The sequence below is a fragment of the Arachis hypogaea genome, chromosome 9 (genome assembly GCF_003086295.3).
Source record: "Arachis hypogaea cultivar Tifrunner chromosome 9, arahy.Tifrunner.gnm2.J5K5, whole genome shotgun sequence".
Classification (NCBI taxonomy): domain Eukaryota; kingdom Viridiplantae; phylum Streptophyta; class Magnoliopsida; order Fabales; family Fabaceae; genus Arachis; species Arachis hypogaea.
The window spans coordinates 101,592,655-101,609,466 of NC_092044.1; the positions used below are offsets into that span (position 1 = coordinate 101,592,655).

Below are 16,812 nucleotides of genomic sequence, written 5' to 3' on the forward strand. Positions count from 1 at the left end.
TGGTTTATGTGATTTTTCTGCTGTTATTGGGTATTATTGTGCTGGTGTTAATACTTGTTGCGAGTGAATATTGTTGCTCCTCTAATTCTTGTAAGTAGAAAATTGTGTGTTTTATTCCTGTCATTATTTTTTATAAAAAATATTAATTTAGACCGATTCAAAATTTAATTTATTAGTTTTTTTTTGCTAAACTGATTTATTCGATCTAATTTTAATAAAAATAATACAATTTAATCGATTATATATATTAAATTTTCACTATTAAAAAACATCTTAAAAAAAATATTTTTTACATCTTTATCTGAGTGGCTTCAAAAAAAAATTCACTCTTCAAATATAGAATCAAGATAATTAAAATATTGATTTATCTCTTAAAATTCACTTGATACTTTTGTCACAATTATTTCATTTTATATTCTTTCAAATGAATTATCCAAAAGATCTCCAAGTACGTTCAACTTTAATGTAACAACATTTATTTATTATGGATACATTTTGATATATAATAATTAATAAAATTCATTTATAATTTTATGTTATATTTTTTGTATTCTCATTTTTAATCTTTTTTTATTTTTTCTAATTATCTCCAAACGCAAACAACTAAAAAAATTTTAAAATTATGTTATATAGTATCAATAAATAAATAGATAATTTGACCCTTAAATAATACAACATTTTTAAATTTCTATAATATAATTAGTTTAGCTTCCTAAGTATAGCACTTCTCTTAATCTAGTAAGATAATCGAGATAACACTACAAAAAAAAAACGTATTTTTCGACGCTAAAAATCGACGGTTATTTCTGCCGTTGATAATTTTCAATGACTTACTGTCGATATTACTAAAAAAATAATTAAAAATAAAATATTAAAATCGACAGCCTAGTCGTCGATATTAAAATATCATCGTATTATCAACGTACCAGAAGTCGAAAATAAAATTGACGAATATAGCGTTTATTTTATTATTTAAAATATCGATAACTTTGCCGTCGATAAATTTAAACGATCTAGATTACTTTCTAAAGTGAAATGGACGGTATAAATTTAATCTATAAAATAGACGTTACATTTGTTATTTTTTTTAGATTAAAATCAACGAATATGGCGTCGACTTTATTATTTAAAATATCGACAATTTTGCCGTCGATAAATTTAAACGGTCTTGATTGCTTTCTAAAATGGAATGAACGTTATAAATTTAATCTATAAAATAAATGCTATATGTGTTGTTTTTTTTTTAATTAAAATCGACAAGTATGCGTCGATTTTTATCACTAAAGTAAAAAGTAAAAACTCATCTTCTCGCATCCACTCTCCTAAATTGTTCAGAAATGCAAACTCCCCCAAATTGTTCAGAAACGTAAACCACCACCACCACCTCCTTCTCCCTCTGCCGAAGCTTCCAAGGCAGGTTGTGCCCTCGCCGGTGTAACTGCAGGTTCTGGTCCCTTTGGAACCCTTTCTTGCATATCTCGCATACGAAACGGTTCTTCGCCATCAGCGACTTTGGCGATAGAGCTATTACTTCTATCTCTGGATCTGCATGCTTCAATTCATCAAGCTAGGTATTCTTTAATTTCTTACCTGGTCTTGTTGGTTGACTTCGCTTTCTCTTCACTGCTACTGGAATTGAATTAGGGTTTTGGTAACTGGAAGGAGCTGCTCTGATGAAGACATCATCATGATTGATGAAATATGCTATTTATTGCTTGTTTTGAATAAGCTAAGCATGAGATGCATGATACTAGTTAATTATATGCATATTTTTATTAGCCCTATATTTTCCCCTTCATCATGAAACCGAAATTTATAAATTGTAAGATGTCATTGTGCTTGATTTACATGTCTTGAAATGATCCTAGGAAAGTTGATCAACAAAATTATGTGAAATAAGTGGCTTGTTCAAGGCTGGTTCATAAGAAATGGCTCTAACTATTAAACTCACGTTGTAATTGTTAAACTGATTTTAAACTAATCTAATATATCATGGATATTTCTGAACTGAATGCACTTGAAATCAATAAGATTGGATTTTCCTGACTTTCTATGTGTGAGATTGGAGATTTTCAATGTAATCATTTCTAGACTTGATTTGCTTATTGTTAACTCTTGTGTTTTTGGCTTTAACCATTCTTCGGAAGATTGCAACAAAAAGTTTTCCCTTATCTTCTTAAGCTTTAGTAGGATTCAGGTAATTTAGAATTTAGATAGCAAGTCCTCTTGAATTAATTTTTTCTTCTCACATAAGGTGGCTATAGCATACATAATAAGAATGCTTTATTTATTACAATTACAGATGTTAATATTATTTCTGATGCTCCTTTGCAGAAAGCTCTGACCCCTCTATTAGGAAGACTGCAAAAGGATGCTCATTACTTCCTCAGGTATCAACTTCTCTGCACTCTCAGTACCTTTGTAACCATTCTACAATTTTTTCTGAATTTTTAATAAAGTCACTCAAGGTAATTAAACTCATATATATAGCAGAGGAACATTTATCTTAATTAAAGTGTCAACATAATTATTATTTTGACATTAACATATGCTACACAATCTCTTATGAACATCTAACACCAACTTTTTGTTTATTTGCCGGGCTTTATTACTTAACGAGTTTCTCTTTCTCTCTGTAATCTTCTTTCTTCCTGTCCCGTGGGTTTTCTTCTTCATAGGTCGTTAGTCTTGAAGACTAGAGGGGGGCTTCAGTGATTCCCAGATCTGGAAACTTATTCTCTTTTGAATTCTGGTCGCTTAGGGTAATATTTTCAATCTGATTCTACTTCATCGACATATTTCCATTAATTCCATCTTCAACTTTGTTTTTGTAATTCGTTTGCTACGTGATAATTGGATTGTTGGTTTTCTGTGCTGTTAAGGCTTTCTTATTGTTTCTCGTGTGAAAGTTTCTTCTTATTTGTTTTTCTGAGTTGTTACCAGCTGATTTCACATATCCTTTGCTAAGTTTTGTTTTTTTACAGAATATTTGAACTTGTCTTTGGTAGGTGATGTTACTTTGCAATTGGTTTGTTGGGTTTTGGTCATTCAGATTGTGGTTTTTGAGCTAGGGGACCATTTTTGATACAATTGTTGTTTACTAATTAGTCTTATTCTCCATATTCTTATGTTCTTAGTTGGTGAATTTGCTAGACTTGGTTCTGGAAGTTTTAGTATTTTCTTTGTATGTCTTGCTCATTAATCATTAAGTTTAATGATTGAATTTCTGGAATAAGTAATTAGTCCTTGATGTAATTGATTAATAATTTTCTCTCTTTATGTTGGTAATATGGAGGAAACTTGTTTATTCTTTTAATGATTTACGTTATTTCTTTTTGGTTCAGTTGTTTCTTTTCCCTATTTAATAGCTTAGTTCTAAGGTTCTAAGATTCCAAGCGATGTGTTGTTTTTGTGATTTTGTTATCTTGGATCTACTACTTTGTTACATGGAAGCTGCAAATTTTTCTTACCTGTTGTATCTCTTGTTTTGATCTATTTCTAACATCTTCTTTATGAGCACTATTTATTACTACATACATACATGCTGGTTGTATAACTATCTTATATTATGATATCTTGAATAAGTAGCTGAAGCCATGTAGTAGTGTGTTCTGTGTTGGTTATACTAAGCTTGTTTTCATTCACTGCAAGAGGACTACTCTCTTCTATTGATTTTCTAGCCTGTGGCCTGATATGACTCGTGCTCAAATTTCATGCAGGTGGTCTTTAGCATTCCTTTATATATTTCAAAAGCGAATTGAAAGCTTTGAAAGTAAAATCATATATTGAAAGGATTTTATTATTGCTTTGAAACACGATACAAACAACGCATGAATGAATCTTTCACCAATTAAATTGGCAAAGGTCAGAGAAATCTTCACAGTGTTTTCAGTTTCCTTATCTTTTTGTTTTGTTTTTGTTTGAAGCATTAGTTAATTTCAAGTTCCCTCTTTCTTTTTGGTCTGTTTCAAGGCAAAGATATATTTGACATTTGTCTTCTTGAAAGAATTAAGGTCCTATTTTAATGACATGAAAAACTTTCCTTGTCTATAATCTGATCCTATCCTCTTGTTTTTAGTTCTTGTCATAATTCATTCCTGGTTTTATACATCAAGATGCTTTTATTTCATACTTGCTTGTTACTATTGGTCGTTTCTGTTTTCACATTTTCTTAACATATCAATATAGTCAACTCATTGTGTAAGAATGGACTCATGATTGATGTGAGGGGTAAAAATTTGACTTTTAGTTTTACTTTAGATCATATAAACAGACGCATAGTTAGGGTGGTGAAAGGGCTATCCAAGTCTCACTGGGTTATTAAAACAATAACTATCTCCTCCTTAGCCATTAATTCTCAAAGACTTATGTCTTCCTTCTTTGTCAGGGTTGATGAAGCTTAATGATTTGTCCAGAAGGAGCACGCTAAGCTCCAAAGAACTCGTGACATCAGTACTAGCCAATATTATTAAAGGTTTCTTTCCAAGAAACGTTATAAGATACTTTTGGCAGAATTAGCTTCATTGAAAGAATTTGTGAACTTTATCCTGTATATTGGAAAATGGATAGATCAGATACATTTGGGTTTGTTAGTGGCGGAGGTTGTATGTGGATATATCTTTTTTCAGTATAAACTTCTGAAGGTATTTCAATTTTCTAGTAGCTATGCAGTGACCTGCTTTGCTACCTCAACCTTCAATTAGCTGTATTACACGACATCTGGATAATGGATTTAAACAAGAAAGCTGCACAATCTCCTTATGATGCTGAACTTAGGAAAAATGATAACTTCAGTGATACTACATTATGCTTGAATGGCATTGGATTTGGAGAAACCATGACTAATTATAGATGTACAAAGAGCAATTTTGGGCCCAATCCCAATGGCATATGATGATGACTACAACAATTTGGGGTTTAATAAGAAGAAAAATTGTTGAGTGAACAAGTGTTTTTACATTCAAGTTTTTAGAAGACTTTATGTATTGTTTTTAGTGTTGATGTGCCTATATATATTTTTTTGGCAGGGTTGACATAATCTTAAGTATTATCAAAGTTCTAGTGGCATCCATTTACACTTCTTAGACGATTATTTAGACGAGTATGAGTAGGTTATTTAATTATTTTACTTTGAATATTTTGTATTATTAGCGGATTGCAATTTAAACGAATATAAGTCTAAGTTTAGTTATTTATCTTGTCTTGAGTCTTTATGTTAGAGGGTTTTTTATTATTTTGATAAGTTTGTAAATTCATTATCTAATATTTAGTATAAATTTTATTTTTATATTTAAAAGTTTATTTGTCTTGTTATCTAATATTTTGTATAAATTTTATTTTTATATTTAAAAGTTTATTTGTCTTGTTATCTAATATTTTGTATAAATTTTATTTTTATATTTAAAAATTTATTTGTATTAACGGTTTACTATTTTTCAAATAGAAAAAAATAAAACATATAACTATTAAAATCGATGGCAAAGTTGTCGCTTTTAAAATTTAAAATAGACAAATCTAAACAATTAAATCGACGGCAACTGTGTCGATTTTATTCAATCACATATCGACGGCATTGTCGTTGATTTTATTAAACATATTATAGATAAAAGTGTTGTTGATTTTATTGAGTTAAGTATCGACACAAAGGCTGTCGATTTTATTGAATCAATTATCGACAAAGAAGACGTCGATTTTAAATAATAATATCGACAACAATGTTGTCAATTTTATTAAGAATGTAAAATTCTCACACCTATATTACAGACGAAAAGAACGTCGATTTTATTAAATTATTATCGACGGCCATGAAAGCCGTCGATTTTATTAACATTTTGAAAAATCGACAAGCTTTATAGCGACCAACTGCACCGTCTATTTTGCCGTCGAATTTTAATATTATCAACGGCTAAGCCGTCGATTTGGCCGTCGATTTTAATGACGTTCCTTATAGTGTAAAAAAATCATAATCACCTTTTAAAAAAATACTTTTGATATATTTTTGTCATTTATAGAATTTAGATTCACCATAATTTATTATATGAACCAAATAACTATCTATCTACCCAAAAAAAAAATAATAATAATAACTATCTATCTTGACTGATGTTGGTTAATACTGTAATTATTAACTATAGCAAAAACATAAAAAACTAATATTAAAATTTAAATCTATTAAACTACTACAATATCCAAACACTCATTTTATGTCTAGCTACTATTAAACTATTAATTAATTTTGCTTTTAGTTTTTATAAAAATATTTTTTAGTCCAATTTCCAATACAACAACAACAATAATAAAAAAGTCTTATCTTAGGTGAGATTGGCTACATGAATCAAATGATGCCATTGAGCTCTGTCATATATCATGTCTACAGAGAGACCGTTTATATGTAGATCTTGTTTGACCACCTCATAGATGGTCTTCTTAGGCCTTCCTCTACCTTTCACCCCTTGTCCATCTTCCATCTCATCCACTCTCTTGACTGGGTGCTCTATCGGTCTTCTTCTCACGTGTCCAAACCACCTGAGACACGATTCTACCATCTTTTTCACAATGGGTGCTACTCCAACTCTCTCCCTTATATCTTCGTTTCTTGTTTTATCCAATCGCATATGACCACTCATCCATCTCAATATCTTCATCTCTGCCATACTTAGCTTATGTTCGTGCTCCCTTTTGGCCGCCCAACACTCTGTACCATAAAGCATAGCCGATCTTATAGCAGTGCGATATAATTTACCTTTAAGTTTTAAAGGCACTTTTTTTTCACATAAAAAATCAGATGTGCTCCGCCATTTTGCCAACCTGCTTGGATCCTGTGATTTACATCCTGTTTAATCTCTCCAATATCTTGTATGATGCATCCAAGATACTTAAAATTTTTGAATTTTCGTAGGATATTTTCTCCAATCTTCTCCTCTATATTATGGATTTTCCTTTGCAGACCGAACTTACATTTCATATATTTCGTCTTGCTATGGCTTATGCGCAAACCATACACTTCCAGAGCTTCTCTCCATAAGTCTAACTTCTTATTTAGGTCTTCCCTTGACTCTCTCATATGGACGATATCATCGGCAAAAAGCATGCACCATGGCACAAGCCGTTGGATGTGTTCTGTGAGTACTTTCAAGACTAATTTGAAAAGGTATGGACTTAAGGAAGATCCTTGGTGTAATCATATACCAATAGAAAATTCTTCTGTCACACCACCTTGAGTCTTCACACTTGTTGTGGCCCCATCATACATGTCTTTAATTGCAAGAATATATGCGATTCTTACTCTCTTCTTTTCTAAAACCTTCCATAAGATCTCCCTTGGCACCCTATCGTATGATTTTTCCAAATCAATAAACACCATATGTAGATTCTTTTTATTACTATTATACCTCTCCATCATCCTTCTTAACAAGTATATTGCTTTGGTGGTGGATCTGCTTGGCATAAAACCAAATTGGTTCTCTGTTACTTGTGTCTCTTTTCTCAACCTCTATTCTATCACCCTTTCTCATAACTTCATGATATGGCTCATGAGCTTAATCCCTCTATAGTTTCTGCAACTTTGTATATCCCCCTTATTCTTGTAGATAGGTACCAAGGCGCTCTTTCTTCACTCATCAGGCATCTTCTTTGACCTTAAAATCTCATTAAAAAGTTTGGTTAACCAATTGATACCTTTTTCTCCAAGGCCCTTCCAGACTTCAATCTGGATATTATCAGGTCCTACTGCCCTGCCATTTTTCATCTACTTTAGAGCCTCTTTTACCTCAAAGTCTCAAATCCTTTGATAGTAGTCAAAGTTTTGATCTTCTTCCCTTGTGCATAATCGACCAAGGGTCAAAAGAGTCTTATGCCCTTCATTAAATAACTCGTAGAAGTAGCTCTTCCACCTTTCATTAATTTTCTCCCCTTGAGCCAACACCTCTCCGTCTTTATCCTTTATGAACTTAACCTGATCCAAATCTCTCGTTCTCTTTTCACGACTCTTTGCGATTCTATATATATATTTTTCTCGTTCTTTCGTACCTAAAGACTGGTAAAGACCTTCATATGCTCTTGTTATTGCTTCACTAACAATCACTTTTGTCTTTTTCTTAGCAGCCTTATATTTTTTCCAATTATCTGTATTGCAGCAGAAAGACCACTCTTTAAAGCACTTCCTTTTTACCTTTATATTTTCTTGTACAATCGCATTCTACCACCAGGATTCCTTATCTCTTGGTCCTATCCCTTTAGATTCACTAAAACTTTCTTTTACTGTTCTTCTGATAACTTCTGCCATCTTCCTCTACATCTCCTCCGCGCTTCTATTCCCATCCCGATTTGCCTCTTCTCCTACCCGTCTTAGGAAGCTTCTTTGTTCCTCACCTTTCATCTGCCACCATCTCGTCCTTGGGTTCTTCGTATGATGTCTTTTTCTCAACTTTTACTCAATGCAAAAATTGATAAACCACTATTTTATGGTATATTTTGGATTGAATTAAGTGGATTTTGTCAACTATTCTCACACATATTCATATAAATTGCATGGTTTTGTGAATCCTTCTTAATTTGTGGTTAAGAGTGAAAACATGCTTCCTAGGCCTTAAAATGCTAATTTTTTATTCTCTCTTTTTACGATTCGATGTCGTGATGTGTTTGTTAAGTGATTCCAAGGTTTATAGGGCAGGAATGACTTAGAGGATAGAAAAAGAGCATGCAAAAATGGAAGGAACACAAAGAATTAAAGAGTGGAGAAGATGGTCCCGACGCGTACGCATGGCTGACCCATACACGTGACCAGGTGCAGTAGATGAATGGCGCATACGCATGGCCAGTGCATCGTCCAAGCGACACGTACGCGTGATTGGCGCATACACGTGACGAGTGGCACCTGGCTCACTAAAGGAAAAATGCCGGAGGGCAATTTTTGAGCTGATTTTTGGCCCAGTTTTGAGCCCAAACTGAAGATAAGAGGCTAGGAGTTTATGAGAATGGAGGACACACTTCACACTTCATACATCCAATTAGTTTTAGTTTAAGTTTGAATTCTAGAGAGAGCAACTCTCACTTCTCTCTAAGTTTTAGTGTTCTCAATTCAATTTCACTTGAATGCTTTGGTTAGATCTTTATTAATTTCAATTTTAGATTGCTTTAATTTGTTGTTTCCATTCTCCAATTTCATCTAGTGTTCTTGTTATTCTAGTTATTTTGGATCTTGAATTTGGATCTTGTTGAGATTAATTTCTATTAATACATTGAGGAATTTCATGTTCATTGTTGTTATTTGCTTTGTTATTGTTACTTGTATGTAGTGGATAGCTTTAATTTGAATTGTTTCCTCAATTTTATAATGTCTTTTTGTTCTTGCTCACCAAGTATTTGAAAAAATGTCATTTATGGCTATGGAGTAGATTTCTACTCTTGTCTTGGGGGTTGAGCAATTGGAGACTCTGGAATTGTGAAAGTCTTTTGTTGATTGATAATTGGAAGTTGCTAGTTGACTTGAATGCAACCAAAGCTAGTCTTTCATTAGAATTTGACTAGGGTATGTGGATAAGAGTCAGTTGCACCCACTTGACTTTTCTTCATAGTTAGAGGTTAACTAAGTGGGGCAATAGACAATTCTTGTCACAATTGATGATGATAATGAGGATAAGAATTCCAATTCTCACCCCTAGCTAAGGTTTTTACATGTATTGATTGTTATTCACCCTTATTAGCTTAATCTTTTAGCTTCTTTTTTTGATTGTTAGTTGTCATTGCCTTAATTTCTAGTTGTTTACTTTTCTTGCACTCAATGATGAATGGATAATTTATATGCTTTTTGGCATTGTTTTTAGATAGTTTTTTGTAGGATTTAGCTACTTTTAGGGATGTTTTTATTAGTTTTATGCAAAATTCACATTTCTGGACTTTACTATGAGTTTGTGTATTTTTCTGTGATTTCAGATATTTTCTGGCTGAAATTGAGGGACCTGAGCAAAAATCTAATACGAGGTTGAAAAAGGACTACAGATGTTGTTGGATTCTAACCTCCCTACACTTGAAATGGATTTTCTGGAGCTACAAAACTCCAAATGGCGTGCTCTTAATTGCGTTGGAAAGTAGGCATTTAGGGCTTTCCAGCAATATATAATAGTCCATACTTTATTCGAGTTAGAACAATGCAAACTGGCGTTCAACGCCAATTCCATGCTGCATTCTGGAGTAAAACGCCAGAAACACGTCACAAACCAGAGTTAAACGCCAAAAACACGTTACAACTTGGCGTTTAACCCCAAGAGAAGCCTCTGAATGTGTAAAGCTCAAGCTCAATCTAAGCACACACCAAAGTGGGCCCCGGAAGCGAATTTCTGCACTAAGACTTATTTCTGTAAACTCTAGTAACTAGTCTAGTATAAATAGAACTTTTTACTATTGTATTTTCATCTTTGGACGAGCTTTTGGAACATATTTGATTATTGTTAGTCCTTAGACATTAAGAGCTGGCCTCACAGCCATGCCTGGACCTTTATCACTTATGTATTTTCAACGGTGGAGTTTCTACACACCATAGATTAAGGTGTGGAGCTCTGCTGTTCCTCGAGTATTAATGCAATTACTACTGTTTTCTATTCAATTCATGCTTATTCTCATTCTAAGATATTCATTCGCACTTCAACCTGATGAATGTGATGATCCGTGATACTCATCACTATTCTCACTTTTGAACGCGTGCCTGACAAACACTTCCGTTCTACCTGCGAAAGCTAGAGTGTGTATCTCTTGGATTCCTGACCCACGATGCATGGTTGCCTCGCCTGACAACCGAGCCTCCCATTCCATGAGATCAGAGTCTTCGTGGTATAAGCTAGAATCCATTGGCAGCATTCTTGAGATCCAGAAAGTCTAAACCTTATTTGTGGTATTCCGAGTAGGATCTGGGATGGGATGACTGTGACGAGTTTCAAACTCGCGAGTGTTGGGCGTAATGACAGACGCAAAAGGATCAATGGATCCTATTCCGACATGATCGAGAACCGACAGATGATTAGCCGTGCTGTGACAGCGCATTTGGACCATTTTCACTGAGAGGACGGGAAGTAGCCATTGACAATGGTGACACCCAACATACAGCTTGCATAGAAAGGAGTAAGAATGATTGGATAAAAGCAGTAGGAAAGCAGAGATTCAGAAGGAACACAATATCTTCATGCGCTTATCTGGAATTCCCACCAATGAGTTACATAAGTATCTATATCTCTATTTTATGCTTTATTTATCTTTATATTCGAAAACCGTTATAACCATTAGAATCTGCCTGACTGAGATTTACAAGATGACCATAGCTTGCTTCAAGTCGACAATCTCCGTGGGATCGACCCTTACTCACGTAAGGTTTATTACTTGGACGACCCAGTGCACTTGCTGGTTAGTTGTGCGAAGTTGTGAAGAAGAGTGATATTACAATTATGCGTACCAAGTTGTTGGCGCCATTGAGATCATAATTTCGTGCACCACTCAACTCCAAAAATCTCAAGGAAACTCCTAACCAATAATGCACATCTTATGGCAACTCCTAGGAAAAGACGACCCGAGATTCTACTCCCGATTATTGATTTTATTGTTGTGACACACTTTCTAACTTTGACTTGGGGATATTTCGTCTGTTGGGACTATACTTTGCGACGTTGAATTAGAAAATCTCTTTGTTAATTCCTAACCGACACTTATCCACGCATAAAAAATCCATGACAAGCATCCTATGTTGTGTTCTTAAAATCTCTCCCAGGATAAGTTTACAATTAATGCAAAATTTTCGGTCGACTCTCCTCAACAAGAAGAAGTCGATTTGAGAGCTTGTCATGTCACTCTTATAGGTTATAAGATGTTCGTCTCTCTTTTTAAAACATGTATTTACAATGAGAAGATCAAAGGTTGAGGAAAAGTCCAAAATAATTTTACCTCAGCATTGATCACCTCAAAACCATGGCCTCCGTGAATACTTCCATACTGAGACACTTCTCTTCCATCATGGCCATTTAAATCTCCTCCTAAGTCTTATCTCCCAAATGTATGTCTTAGACTAAACTCTCTAGATCCTCCTAAAACCTTATCTTGTGTTGTTCGTCTGAATCCACTTGCGGTGCATAGGCACTAATCACATGAAAAGTACCTCCCTTCACCACAAGTTTGTAGAGATGATCCGATCTCTCACCCTCTTGACATCCACTACATCCTTCTTCCTATTCTTGTGTCACTAAAGGTTTTGCTCATTTATGGCGGTTTTTTTCTTGTTTGTGGAGGTTTCAAATCCCCACAAAAAAGATCGTGACAGTTTCAAAAACCTCCAAAATTTGAGGTGCCACGAGCTCTTTTTTGGCAGTTTTTCACAACCCCCACAATTTCATTCAGTGACGGTTTTCTATACCCTTTTGTGGGGGTTCTATGCTAGTGTTTTGTGACAATTCTTGGTTAATCATTGTGGCGGTTTAGAACCCGCATAAAATAAATTTTTAATTTAAAAAAAAGAGACATTCATGCAGGGTTTCAACCTCTACAAACATGTTAATATTATTCTTAAATAATTAATCTAGATACTAAAATTATATTATTATACTAATCAATTATCATTTAAAAAAAATCTTTAAATAAGACACATTAAAAATTTAGAAGAAAATTAAAATATTACCTATTTGAACAAAATTTAACACAAGAATAATTTAAAATATAAAACAAGACACTTGCGTCTATTAAGTATTAACCAACACATACATGAATATTGTGCATCTGGGTGAAATCCTGTTTTATTCTTCCTAACACTAATTATAAATTCATATTATGCCATCTTCAATTAAATGATTGCTTACCTGATAGGAAGCAAATGGCAACATTGCCATTGGATCAAAGTTGGTATATATAGCTGCGAATACAATATAAAATAAAAGGCTTTGTAAATTTTATAATTGTATACTTGTATCATTAAACAATGAAGATACCAATCAGCAAAATAAAATACTATCCAAGACTAGAAGCAATAACAACAACAATAAGACTCGCCCCACTAAATAGAGTTGGCTATATGGATCAAATGATGCTAGTGTGACCTATTATGAATCATGTCTAAACTCAACATATTAACACTAGAAGTAAAGGACAAAAAAATTTAAGTCTATGTAGAATTAATGAATTATCCTCATATGACTTATCCGAATGTGAAAATCACACAATTCAAGCTTATAAATACAAAAAGGTAAGGTGAAGAGTTTCCGCATACCGTATAAAATAGCTCCAACAAATGTGTCCCAGTATCAGTTGTATCAATAATCTCTGATTCTAGAATCTTTTCAGCAGTCCCAATAGATAACCTTCCACACACGGATCCTATTCCTTCTGCAGTAAATCTTGTTATCGACTAGAAGGATTAACCGGAAAAAAAGATCAATACAAGTAGTATTTACCAAGATTTAAAATAACTAGTAATAGCTCAACTAAATCAATAACTACTTCTAAAAGGTGGCAAACTTTCCTAATACATCAAATCTCAAATTTTAAATGGATAAAAAGTTTCTAGTTTCGCTCAGTTATACTGAGGCTATGATTGTAGGCATGGTGCTATCATCTTTCGACTTTGATAGTGACTCCAAGTTGCTATCGATATCAATTTCTTCTAATAGGGAATTCTCTACAAAAAGAACTTTTGCAACTTACTTTCTATAAAGAAATCAAATTCACAAAAAGATGGTTATTCAACCAGATGCTATATTTTTTTCTCCCTATTCTAGCATATGAATCCAATTTTCCAAGATCAAAACAAGAGCGTTACCTATTATCATCTCAAATATATTAGCATCATTATTAGCACTTCATTATTAGCATCTCAAATAAAGAAGACATGGTTACCTTTTTCAAAAATTCCTGAAGAATCTTTTGTAAAGAACCATCGTTCTTTTTGAGTACCTGAAAGCCTATATATTTCACAAAGCCAATAGATTTTCGGAGTGACTAAAAGTGATAATATCATATGGTTGCCAATTACCAACTTACATTTTCAAAATCAGAACGCGATTTAATAGGATCCACATATTTGCTACAAAAGAAAAATGAAGCACATTATCATCACAACATCATGTAATACAAACTATAGCAGATATCGTAAAAAAACATAAAATTGGAGAAAAGAACTTACTACATATAGTTTTCCTAACAAGAACTTCTCTCAGCAATTTCTTTTTCGGTTTCAAGTTTTTCGTACGCTCTTCTCATCAATAACCTACAAGATTACTAATTGTGTTAAAGAAACAAATTTAAACACAAAGCCGCCACTGTTAGAGCCACAGGAATTAAGATTTAACAGTAATCCTTCTTCATCAACCCAACCAAATAGTTAATTACCAATTATACCTAAATATGATACCTCATTTTAATTAGTCAAATTTACAATTCATAGTTAAGAACTTGACATTTAACATATTTATAATTCACAATCAGAACACTCCAATCATGTACACCTAAACAAAACAGAGGATATTAGGCAATATTAAAAATCTTGGAATCATCATCATTAAGGAGCCACCAAATGAAATTGATTTGCTTTTACAGTGAGATTAGAACTAAACTATATAACTAGCAATTTCTTGTTATTTCCATAATTAAAGTTCAACTTTCCAAAGCCTAAAGGTTCCAAGAAAACATGGACCAAAATTGATGAAGCTACAGCCTGAATTCAGAATATATAAAGAAAAATAGTTATTAGTTCTACACTAATAGATATACCTTAGAAGCACAGCCATCTCCTTTAAACTTGTGTATTTGCTCTGTTTTTCATCTTTATTTGTGAGGGGTCAACAAGCATGTGCTTTTTAGAGTATACACAAATCATATTCCTATAAAAACAAAGATTATTAAGTCAACTACATTTATTAAAATAAATATATGAACATATTTCAAATTTAATATAGACAAGTATAAAAAAAAACCTACCAATACTGAAGGGCTTGCACAAAGGATTAGTAACAACTCTATCTCCTGTTACATAGGTCTGTATAAGAATTGGCAGAATTCAATTATTTCAGCAGTTACACATGACTTTTAAAACAACAAAACAGTAAAAATTATAAAATTATAAAAAATTTATCATGTTTTCAACAAGATGTGGGACTTTTTTTAATTAGCAGTGCAATAACAACAGGATCTACTTCAGTTTGGTGATTTGACATAGACATGAAGATGATATTTTGTCCTAGCAGTAATATTTCAGTCTTAGAATTTCCTCCTACATCTATTAAAATGTTAACAAAGGAAAAATATATAGGAAGCAAATAATCAAATAGATAACTTTACGGCATAAAGTAAGGATATTAAAAATTGTAACCTTCTTAAGTCTTTCTTTCATATTATATCCAATTTGGGATTAGATCGAACCCTAGGCCCTTCCAGTCAATTCCTATAATACAGAATGTGTCATATACAATTCATATAATTAAAACCACAAAATTTAAGTCTCGTACTAAACAAGAACAAATTAGGAATAAATTCTCACCGTAATGACTTGGAACAAGATGAGAATTAGTTTCACGAGATTTGATAGCTTCGAACGCAGCTTCAATCGAAGCTTCCAGAGACTCCAGCTCACTCACCTTTCAGATCTCCTCAGCAGTGCCACCGAGTTCGCGAAGAAATCGCGCTCTTAGTGCTTCAAGCTGCCGGAGCAAAATCAGAACCAACAAAAGAACTCGCCGTGGAAGACGACGTAGAAACGGAATATCTAAGCATTACCTCAATGATCTGAATGGAATCGTTCCTGAAATACTATCCCGAGAGGCGAGAGCTCCACGAATTGAGAGCCTCCACGATCACCTTGTCCTCCATTCATAACTCCAGCAGGCGACGCATTGACGGAGGAGACTTGGCGGCAACGGGGGCAAGGAGATGAATGGCGGTGGCGATGGAATCGAGGTTTTAGGGTTTCAGACGCTCCCTCTCTCTCTCTCTCTCTCTCTCTCTCTCTCTCTCTCTCTCTCTCTCTCTCTCTCTCATAACTCTTTTATTTTTTTATTTTTGGTATGGGCTTGGAAAATATTTGTTTGGGTTGGGCTCTTTATAATTAATTGGGTTGAAAACAAACGGTGGGAGTTTTTGTTAATTCTTTAAAATTGTTACAAATAAAATATATTGTGGAGGTTCTAATAACTCTCACTAAAAAACTTCCACAAACAAATAAGAATTTTGTAGTGTGTTGTGGTCAATGGTCTAAGATAGAAAATCTTGACTCTTAATCCTTGTCATGAGTGAATTTTAGCATTTATAATTTCTTAGTTGTTAGTTTTATTTTCTTGTCCATCAACCTCAAAACCCCAAAAGAAACCCCATAACCAATAATATGCACACTTCCCTGTAATTCCTTTGAGAGACGACCCGAGGTTTCAATACTATCAGTTTTTATTGGTTTACTTAAGTGACAAGCAAATTAAACTTTGATTGAGGGTTATTTGTCCGTTTAGATCTATACTTCAACGAGATTATTTTTGTGAAAATTCTATACCGACGATAATCCTCATATCAAGTTTTTGGCGCCGTTACCGGGGAATTATAAATGTGCGCTTGTTATTGGTTATTGTATATATGATGATATTGTGAATAACTTGATTTTTGGTTTGTTTGCTAGTTTTTGCTAGTTTTAGGATTTTGTTTTCATTAGTTCTTATTAGTTTTTGTTTTTATTTTCTCTTCTCACTATGAATTCTCATCACTTTGACTATGAGTTTAGTTCTAACTATGTTGTAGAAAATGATAATTTCAACGAGGATATGCATCAAAGATGGGACAATCAAAGGTGGGAGGAGCCTC

At 33.3% G+C, this 16,812-nt stretch overlaps 1 protein-coding gene and 1 long non-coding RNA gene across 2 annotated transcripts; one reads left to right on the forward strand and one right to left on the reverse strand.

The window, feature by feature from the left end:
• Positions 1-1,333: 1,333 nt before the first annotated feature.
• On the forward strand, positions 1,334-5,191 carry LOC112711342 (uncharacterized). Its single transcript, XR_003157438.3, has 5 exons — positions 1,334-1,571; positions 2,335-2,390; positions 2,679-2,762; positions 3,720-3,864; positions 4,388-5,191. It is a non-coding gene; the product is annotated as an uncharacterized lncRNA (long non-coding RNA).
• Positions 1,539-16,000, reverse strand: LOC112711343 (uncharacterized). The gene is made up of 11 exons (XM_072203317.1): positions 15,742-16,000; positions 15,506-15,665; positions 15,338-15,409; positions 14,947-15,004; positions 14,740-14,849; positions 14,153-14,236; positions 14,011-14,053; positions 13,867-13,923; positions 13,241-13,378; positions 12,834-12,886; positions 1,539-1,670 (listed from the first exon to the last, which is right to left on the reverse strand). Exons 6-11 carry the CDS (start codon positions 14,155-14,157, stop codon positions 1,568-1,570), a joined length of 399 nt encoding a protein of 132 aa, XP_072059418.1. The 5' UTR covers positions 14,158-14,236; positions 14,740-14,849; positions 14,947-15,004; positions 15,338-15,409; positions 15,506-15,665; positions 15,742-16,000; the 3' UTR covers positions 1,539-1,567.
• Between the last annotated feature and the right edge of the window lie 812 nt (positions 16,001-16,812).